At 40.5% G+C, this 10,224-nt stretch overlaps 1 protein-coding gene across 2 annotated transcripts in view; it reads left to right on the top strand.

The window, feature by feature from the left end:
- Positions 1-10,224, top strand: part of Drat (Death resistor Adh domain containing target) — a 54,970-nt gene that overhangs the window by 18,928 nt on the left and 25,818 nt on the right. Inside the window, exon 1 of one of the 2 annotated variants that reach the window (XM_080284924.1) lies at positions 6,653-7,000. The exons of the other annotated variant lie outside the window; for it this stretch is intronic. Coding sequence (XP_080141050.1) covers positions 6,957-7,000 — 44 coding nt within the window. The 5' untranslated portion in view covers positions 6,653-6,956. Of the gene's footprint in view, positions 1-6,652; positions 7,001-10,224 lie in introns of those variants that run through there. 2 annotated transcript variants of the gene reach the window in all.

Below are 10,224 nucleotides of genomic sequence, written 5' to 3'. Positions count from 1 at the left end.
TCTCTCTCTCTCTCTCTCTCTCTCTCTCTCTCTCTCTCTCTCTCTCTCTCTCTATCTATCTATCTCTCTCTCTCCCAAGCACAAGCAAGGTGAATGCGTGCTAACACCACATTTAGATTCTGGGTACATAAAAATCAATACTGAGTGAGAGAGAGAATGAGAGAGAGAAAGAGAGAAGTTTGAAGGAGACTTGAGAAATGAGAGGAGAGTCATTGCCGTTTTAGAGTTTGTGAAAGAGAGGATGCGGGTATTGTAAGAAAGGAAAGTATTGACAGAGAGAGAGAGAGAGATTAGAGAAAGTAAAAGAGACAATGGATCTACGCCTATAGTCTGGTAGTCATGATAAGGCTTCTCAACACGTCTTCCTTACTATTATCTATACACTGTGGTCCCTTTATTGCCAGTCCAATTCGTGTGTGTTGCGGGGTCCTCGCTTCATCATTTACTACTTCCCATAAACTTTTTAATTGTGTGTGTGAGTGTGTGTGTGTATGTGTGTGTGTGTGTGTGTGTGTGTGTGTGTGTGTGTGTGTGTGTTCATTAGTTTTTTTTCAGTGGCAGCCAAAACATCTTCGTTCCTTACACAGGCAGACTTAGCCGTTCCCGCAACACACAAGATTGGAGTGGGCAACATACGAACCGTCCTGTATGTACCGTATGTGGCGTTCAAGTAGTTTTTTTTTTAATTGGTTTATTCTTTATCTCCAGACGATTTTATTCAGCTGCAGGTTAATCTCTTGTGGTGAATGAAGGCTATATTAAACTTCTCCTCGAAAAGCCTCCAGCTAAATAATGTTATCTGGACACCAAAAAATAAAATAAATTCGAAATGCTATCTGGCTGAAAATTGTAATCCGAGGACAACGAGAGCCTCCATATACTGAAAAAATAATAATAATAATAATGATGTAGCGAGGGGAAAAAAAAAACTTTGATGTTATATTCTTTTTATTCTAACTTGGCCTAACATTTTCTTCTCCCCATTTTGATTATGCAGTCGTAAGAAGAGGTCATTGCTCGCCTGTAATGCTAGTCACGAAGAAGCGCAGTGGAAATGCTGTAGGGCCGTAGCATTGTCTTTTTCCGCCCCTTGAGCTACGTGAAATATAGTGGAGCGAAATTCTAGGCCAACTTAGGAGAAAAAATAACATAATAAGAGTCATATATTTAAGTCGTCGGCCCTTGCCATGGAATTTCTATAAACCTTCTCAGCGTCTTATCTAAGCTGAATAAAATAATGAAATGTTAGGTAAAATAATTAATCAGAATAGCGTTTGGGAGAGGAGTTGACTGGAGAGAGGAGAGGTAGAACAAGAGAGAATTGGAGAATGGAAGGTTGACCAATATGGTGTAGATGAGACGCCCATGGGAGGGTGAGGGAAGGTAGACGAAGAACGCTATGGAGGGATTAAGTGGAGGAGGACGTGATGGAATGTGGTTTGGGTGGAGGATTGAGATGGAGTGGAGATGAGTTGAGAAAGGGCCCTGGATTATTTTTTTTTTTCTTTTTTTTAACTCGCTATCAGTCTTGGGGTTGAATGTCTGGCAGTAGATAGATGAACAGATAGATAAGAGTGGAGGTGACTTGTGTAAGAGTGGCTTGGTCGGTCTCTCTCCCTCTCTCTCTCTCTCTGGTAAAGCGTCTGGCAGTAGATAAGTAAAGGCCATATTTTATTACCTTTTTCTTCCACCGAATATCACTCAGATTATTGCCAGTCACTCGGTATAAACTCAGGGATTAGGCATCTTTCATTAACGTAGATAGAACCAGCTCCTTTTTTTCCCAGTGTGGCTCCGGAAATAAAACTGGCCGCTCAATGAACGGAGATAATCGTCGAGTAATATCAGCCCAAAACCATCCTGTGATTTATAAAGGGAGGGGGGAAAGTCTACGGTAATCACTCGCCATGTTTCAAATTGCAGCCCTTATCAGTCGGACGTTTACTGTTGGTCAAATGAAAAGAGGTGTGTAATGAAGAGAGCTGGTATTGAAAAGAGGTGTGTAATGAAGAGAGCTGGTATTGAAAAGAGGTGTGTAATGAAGAGAGCTGGTATTGAAAAGAGGTGTGTAATGAAGAGAGCTGGTATTGAAAAGAGGTGTGTAATGAAGAGAGCTGGTATTGAAAAGAGGTGTGTTATGAAGAGAGCTGGTATTGAAAAGAGGTGTGTTATGTAGAGAGCTGGTATTGAAAAGAGGTGTGTTATGCAGAGAGCTGGTATTGAAAAGAGATGTGTGAGGCAGAGAGCTGGTATTGAAAAGATATATGCTATGAAAAGAGGTGTATTCTGGTGGGAGGTGGTACTGGAGAGAGAGATATGCCATGCAGGAAAGCATTAATGGAGAGGTATCCCCTCTCGTACATTGCCAGCATGAAGAATAATGTCCTCTGGCTATTAATATCCCTTAAAGGAGGAGGTCTGGCCCTGGAATTTACCTTATTAGGATTATTGTAGTTTTTGACAAGAATTTGATGTTGTGTAAAAAAGAAATGTTATGAAAAGTGTGATAATATAGAATAGCTAACGTAAAAATATATATATAAGGGATTAATTATACGAAAAAATTGACATTATAAAAAGGGGCGTCTGCAACAAAAAGTGGTGAAACAAAGAGTATATATATATAAATAAATAAAATAACTCGGGAAAAAAATCGTTGCTGACAATCTAAAGCAATTTCCCATCAGTCTTGTCGTAATTAGCAGATTGGAATTTGAATGTAGAACTCACACTGATTTAAAGGATTAGTAATGTGTGAACAGGATTATGTGTGTCTAAGAATGAAGAGAGAGAGAGAGAGAGAGAGAGAGAGAGAGATTGAAGAATACAGAAACTTGGACAAAATGGAAAGAGGGGTTAGGGTAAGATTGGGGATTATCGAGAGAGAGAGAGAGAGAGAGAGAGAGAGAGAGAGAGAGAGAATGACGAGGGTGTCATCGTGTTACAGCCCCTGACCTGCCCTAATTCGACCTTCACTGACCTTCATCCCCTATTTCCCCCTCCCCTTCCCCCCCCCTCTCTCTCTCTCTCTCTCTCTCTCTCTCTCTCTCTCTCTCTCTCTCTCTCTCTCTCTCTCTCTCTCTCTCTCTCTCTCTCTCTCTCTCTCTCTCTCACAATCAATCAGTCAGTCAGTTTGTTCATCGACTCATATATTTCCTATTTTCAGACCAATTTTGCAGGGTCCTTTATCTCTCCCAGTAATATACTTTATTTATATTCCTCTCATTTTCAGACTTCTCTCCCTTCTTTCCCTTTTTTTTTTTTTTTTCATAATTTCTTTATCATCATCCTTTTGTCTCCCATGTTACTTCCTTCGTATGCTTCGTTAAAAAAAAAAAATCCTTCCATTCATAAGTTTCCTCTCCATCCTTGACCATCTCTCCTTATTTGGTAATTTTTGTTCTTCTGTTTTCCTGTTTTTTTTTCCTTAATTCTGTTCACCCCTTAATTCTGTTTCCATTTAATCTCATTTTCTTTAGGATCCCTCTTTCAAAATTCTCTTCCTCCTCTTTCCTCACCTTCTCCAGTTTCCGTTTCATTTTATAATTTTTCTCGTATCTCACCTTTTTCCTGATTTATTTTCTCTTCACCCAGTCTCAGTTTCTTAAAAATTACCTCGCTCATTTTTACGTGTTTCCTTTCTCAAACTTTCTTCCTCCTCGTCTTTCCTTTCGTTCCCTAACTTTCTTCTTCCTCTCCGCCATTTTCTCTCCTCATATTTCCTCTCTTCATCATTGTATCTCTTCTCCCTCCTGTTTTCCTCCTGTTTCCTTTCTCCCGTTTCTAAAATATTTCCCCTTCGTTGCTCCCCTTGGTATGTTATTCTTTCTTTTCTGTATGTTTCTCCTTCCTTATTTTATCAGCTTTCCACGTTTCATCTTTCCCCCCACATGTTATCTTCCCATTTCTCCTTTCCTCTTATTCCTTTTTTCGTTTCTCCTCTCCTCTCGTACTTCCACTTTTCTGTCCCTTTCCCTTCCTTCTGTTTTCTTTTCACTCCTGTTTTGTGTCCATTTTGTTAATTTTGTTCGCTTTTCCTGCTTTCGTACGCCTTTTTCCTTAACTTCCTCACCATTCTCTTCATTTTCTCCACGTACCCCTCTTATCTCTCCTCCTTCCTTCCCCTTAATTTCCCTTTCCCATTCCACAAGCCGCCTCCTGTCTTCCACCCTTCCTTAAAATCAATGAGAGCCGAAATGACCACAAGACCCCCAACCCTCCCGCGCAATTAGGTGACGAGACAGTGCGGCGCCGAAGGTGGGTCATGTTTGTTTACATCCTATGACATGGGATTAGGGGATTTATTTGTTTATTTATTAATGAATTCCATAAACTCCCACTACGTCCTAATCCACACGTGTAAAGGAATTATTGACCTCGATTATTATTCAGCTAGTTTGGGACTTAACCTTTATCATGGAATCTTCTTATCAGGCTGCTCGTTTATTCTCTTGCGTTATTGGGGTGGGTGATGTTGCAAGGGACGTAATTGGAAAAAAATAAATCGCTTAGGAAAAGGTATTAGGGAGCATCCTTAACCGACGAGAAAACGTGCCTGGGTCACAGCTGAACATCGATGTGGTTTAGTTTTTTTCTTTTTTTCTTACAACTTTTATCCTTGTTGTTAATAAATTTGTTTTTATCTGTTATCGTGAACTCTTCCTTTATCAGTTTTTATCTCCATTAGCACGAAAGGTCTCGAGAAAATTGGCTGTTACTGTTCTGCGGTACGATTATTATTATTATTATTATTATTATTATTATTATTATTATTATTCACCCATCTCCAATGTCAGGACCAACTTGCCAAGCCTCTGGCTTCTACTCTCCTCATGGGGCGGCATAAGATTGGATGATGGATGGATTATTATTATTATTATTATTATTATTATTATTATTATTATTATCATCATCATCATCATCATCATCATCATCCCCACCATTATCATTATTATCATCATCATCATTATTATCGTAGCGGAATTTACTATGGCTAACTCCAATTACACTTTGAATAGATAGATAGATAGATAATATGTAATGTATGTAGTTGCTTATGTTGGTACGGTTTTAAGTTACTTAGAATTAATAAAGTTTTAGTAACTCATGGAATTTACTTTGATGAGGTCCAGTGATGGTTGTTTAGGGAGTGTTGCCAGGTACGACGTCAGAGGAGAAAAAATTAGTTGCTGTCAGTTACAATCGATCTCTGAGTCAGGGTACATAGATAGATCGATAAATAGATAGACAGTTGGGTAGATTGATAAATAGATAGATAGATAGATATAACTTGTTTGACGTACATTTTTCACTTAGCTTCATCTTAACGTAATCAACTTTTTTTTATATATATATTCGAGAGGGACGTCGTTAGCGAAAAAAAAAAAAAATCGCGTCATTATGGTTGCCACTCTGCACTTAAAAAAAAGATGGGGAAGGTCTTCAGATTTCCTATTTTTGATAACCGTTATCGTGGCATTTTCAGTTTATCGGTTCGAATTGCAGTATTTTTTAAAACTTATAGAGGGCTTTGTTGGTAGAGACGTCATCAAAAAATAAAAATACCGGTAATAATAATAATAATAATAACAATAATCCGTCGATGTCAGTTGTTGTGCCTTGTTTTCAGTTTTTATTTATTCATTTATTTATTTATTTATTTATTTAGTTCCTGCTCTCGTTGTATCTACCTTTCAAGAGCTCAGTTACATTTTTCATTTGGGTTATTAATATTTTATTCGTAAGGACGTCATCAGCAGGACGAAAAATCAATCGCTGTCAAGTTAAAAATGCCCGCCTTCATTTGTTTCGTCCTGGCTACACCCTTGCTTGCTGGCGGGTCACCTTCACCCTCTCCTTCACTACCCTTCACCCATCATCATCATCACTCCACCATACAGTATCGTATTTCCTCGTTTTCTTTCCTAGGTTTACGCAGCTCGGCAAAACCCTGTGGACCGTAGTACAGGGAGACTTGGGTAATGTCTTGTGGCGGGTAACACTTCAGGAGGGTTCGTTGCGGTTGAGATTTCGCCACGTTGCGTTTAATCCAGCGTTCTATGCTAATCTAACCTTTCCCGGGAAAATCCAATACTGCTTAGCCTAATCTAACCTAGCCTTACCCAGATCCAACAAGAACTGGAGTTGGAATAGAGGTTTGGCGCCGGACACTGAAGTCCTCTTGGCTTCGACCTCTCCGACCTTCGCCAGTGAATCAATAGCCTGTCCTACCCTCTGGGGGGATAGTCCAGCATAGCTTTTCCCAGTATACTCCAATTTTATCCTAGTCCGACAAGAATTGAGGTTGACATAGAGCCCTGGCGCCGAAAAAGTGTAGTCCTCCTAGCTTCGACCTCTCCGACCTTCGTCAGTGAATCAATACGGCCGAGCATGTGACTGGGGTGTGCTCGTATACAGCGTTGCCAACTTTCCCGGCTGGCTTGCGTTTCACACCTTATCTGATAACGCGTTGGGTGTGATGTGACGCTTGGGTGAGGGCGGAATAGGCGGGGAAAAGCCATTCTTGGTAGCATCGTCGAATAGGGTGGGTAAAAGGCTCGGGAGTTGGCTTGAAAGAGTAGAGTTTCCCAAGATCGTGAAAGGCTGTGTCCCACCGGAGCCAGCTGGTCTACGCCGTCAGTGAGGGAGGGGGTACGTCTCGTGTTGGACCTTTTTCACTCTGCTGTCACTCCTTGCCATTCAGTCTCCCACTTGTATTCACCCTCGCCTGATAAGTTGCAGAGTGGAGAAAGAACACGAGTAGAAGTAAAGGCGGCGTTATCAGAAGCCATTTTGAAGAAGAGGAGGAGTCGAAGGAAGACTATTTTGGACCGCCGAGCAAAACTCTGAACCCCCTTGTGTGTGACTCATTTGCCCCGTGAGAACAGTCGACTCGGCAGGCAAGGAAGAAGGCTGAAGTAGACAAGGGACGAAACCTTCCTCAAGAATCCCCGAAAATGCCTGTCATATTCAAACCCGAAGAGGCCGAGAAGCCGGATGAGTAAGTTTATCTGATTTTCTCAAGTGTTTATTGTCGAGTCGAGAACGTTGATGTTTTGGCCCCAGGATTATCTGGTCGTGAACCAGGTGAACTAAAGGCTGAAGTTGCTCTTTTCCTTTGCACCTGCAGTCCACCATCTTCTTTCGGGGAGGGAGGGGTTGTTGAGTATCTGGAGCCGAGAATCCAAAGGGGTTGAGTGAGATAGGTAATAGGTGTGACCCATTTTTGCAAAACGGATTGCAGATCAACTTTTGCCTTTTCCTTTTACTTGTCTTCAATTCTGCGTACCGGATTCATGATGATGATGATGATGAGGAGGAGGAGGAGGAGGAGAAGGGTTATGATGATGATGAGGAGGAGGAGGAGGATTATGATGATGATGATGATGATGGTTTGTTTTGAGTGATGAATGAAGGCTATAACTCATTTTAGCCCTAGTGGTGTCCATTTTCCTCTTACTGAATCGCTCACCCCACCCCATGATGATGATAATGATAAGTTCTCATAATTTTGGTTTTCCTTTTTCCTGTTTTTGAATCTTACCCAATGCATATAGAGTAGTGCAAAAAATTATTATGATAGTACGTGCTTTTGATGTTTTTCCTTTCACTTTCTGGATCCCCCCCATAGGATTATAATAGTGGACATAAGGATAGGACGTCGATAGTTCTCATTACTTTGTTTCCCCATCTCATTATCTATCAGTCTGTATCTATCGACCTTTATATCTACATGTCTCCGTATGTCCATCTGTTTATCAGTCATCTCTATCCTACGCACCGCATTTATAATACTGAAACCTGTACATTGCCGATATCTTTCCTATTTTGAATGTCTGCTGGCTGTATTCTGCTCATCCCATCTACACCGGTGGAAATACGGCCAGGGTGGTGTTAATGATGAGTGCCGTATTGTTAAAACGGAGTGCGCGGTGTGGAAAAGCCCTTCTCCCCCTTTTTTTTACAGTAATTATAGATGCATGTGATAATAACGCGTCTGACTTTTTTTTTTTTTGCATCGTTGCTAACTACTCTGTGTAATGTGGGATGCAGGCTAATTACTGCTAGCAACAAGAAGCAGTTTAGAATACGCCTCATCCTTCAGTCTGTCTGGCGGCTGAACGTTTGACTTTGACCTTTGACCGACTGTCCTTAATATCGAATTACAGTATATCATCCTTGTCTAACCCTCAACCCTCCCACCGAGTTTGGTCGAAAACGGATAAAAACTATGGCTCCCTTGTCCTTTGACCCTTTGACCTTTGACCTGTTCCTCTCAAAATCAGTTCTCTTAATTCTTGGTGTATATGCAGGTGTTCCATAAATCCCATCAAAAATTAGGGACTTCACCTTTGGGCACTCAGTGTTGATCAGGCGCTTAGGACCGTATTACAGCATAGGCTTCTTAGCACATCCTTTGTAGCGACTTATTTAGCATATTACACCACGCCATTCTTTTGTGTGATGTTTAAGTCATGTTCATATCGAAGTAGTTTGCATCAAGACCATACCAGACTGTACTGAGGTGAAATATGCATAATGAATCGCTAAAGAAAAGATGTTGTGAGATGACTTAGTTAGCATCAGCAACATGAGGAGATTGAGGTGTAATGCGCAGAGTAAGTCGCTAAGAAAGAAGTGTTGCACATGAGGATATTGAGGTGTGCGAGTAATGTGCAGAGTAAGTCGCAAGGAAAGAAGTGTTGCGCATGAGGATATTGAGGTGTAATGTACAGAGTAAATCGCTAAGGAAGAAGTGTTGCGCATGGGGATATTGAGGTTTAATATACAGAGTAAATCGCTAAGGATAAAGTGTTGCGCATGAGGATATTGAGTTGTAGTGCTCAGAGTAAGTCGCTAAGGAAGAAGTGTTGCGCATGAGGATATTGAGTTGTAATGTATATACAGAATGAATCACTGAGGAAGAAGTGTTGCGAAATTCCCAAAACCACTTAGGAACTCCTACGCAGAATTAATAAGGACCTGTTTCTATGTCTTTTTATTTTTCCCGGTTTCCTGAAATTGTATAAAAATAAATCGCTAAGTAAGAAGTGTTAGGACATCCCCAAAACAACCTTTAATTTCTCTCTGTGGTAATGGACACACACGCAGCATTGATAAAGTTTCAGTATCCTTTGCTTGTGTATTTTTCCCTGGTTTCTTCAGGTGGTGTAGAGAAAAATAAATCGCTAAGGAAAAAGTGTTCGGAAATTCTCAAAAACACATATAATACAACCATTAAGTTCTCTCTTCCTGGTGATAATGGACATCTACGCAAAACTGATAAATATTTGTTTCATTCTCTTTTCCTGGTTTTTCCCCCTGGTTTCCTCGAAATATATAAAAAAAATGTTATCTTTCCCAATCACCTTGTTATCTAGAGCTGTCCTGTTTATCGTCAATAGTGGTATTTCCTGTCACCGATTGGGTAGCGAGATTTGGACCTAAAGACGTGGAGAAATTATCTAGATTAGAGGTAATGCGTGAGGTTTACATCGCTTTAAAATACTGGAAGGAATAGCCCTGTTTCGTCATCATCATCGTCATTATTATTATCATCGTCGTCATCATCATCGTCATCATTATCGTCGTTGTCGTCATTATAATCATCGTCATCGTCATTAAAGTTGAATTTTTGTGGTGAAGATTTACCACACATTTCCCCTGTGTAGTCATCATCATCATCATCTTCATCGCCATCATTATCATCATCATTATCATCTTCATCGCCATTATCATCCTCATTTTCATCGCCATTATCATTATCATTATCATAGCTGCAGCAGCATAGCAACGATAACAATAATGCTAATCCAGTTTCATAAAGGTCTTTGTGACTCGGAAAATGAAGTCGAATATTTGTGGTTAAGATAAACCACACGAATTTCCCCCAGTAATCACCACCACCACCACCATCATCATCATCATCATCATCATCATCATCATCATCATCATCATCATCACTGCCACCACCACCACCACCATCATCATCATCATCATCACAACCCAATTTCCCACCACTACTGTGTAAATTGTGCTCAGACTCTGACGCCAGAAAGTGAAAAATATAAGTGACGAAGGATTATGTTTGACCTTATAGGAAAAGAGAGAGAGAGAGAGAGAGAGAGAGAAATGAATGTTCCTGCAGAATTTCACCATCGCCATTACCCTGTTCCTGATACATTAACTTTTCAGTCCGATGACGTTATTTTTTACCCCTCCTGT

Source organism: Coenobita brevimanus, chromosome 103 (genome assembly GCF_032717465.1).
Source record: "Coenobita brevimanus isolate Jiangsu-jjx chromosome 103, ASM3271746v2, whole genome shotgun sequence".
NCBI lineage: Eukaryota > Metazoa > Arthropoda > Malacostraca > Decapoda > Coenobitidae > Coenobita > Coenobita brevimanus.
Note: the sequence above shows the minus strand (reverse complement) of the source record. Positions and strands in the feature narration are given on the sequence as shown.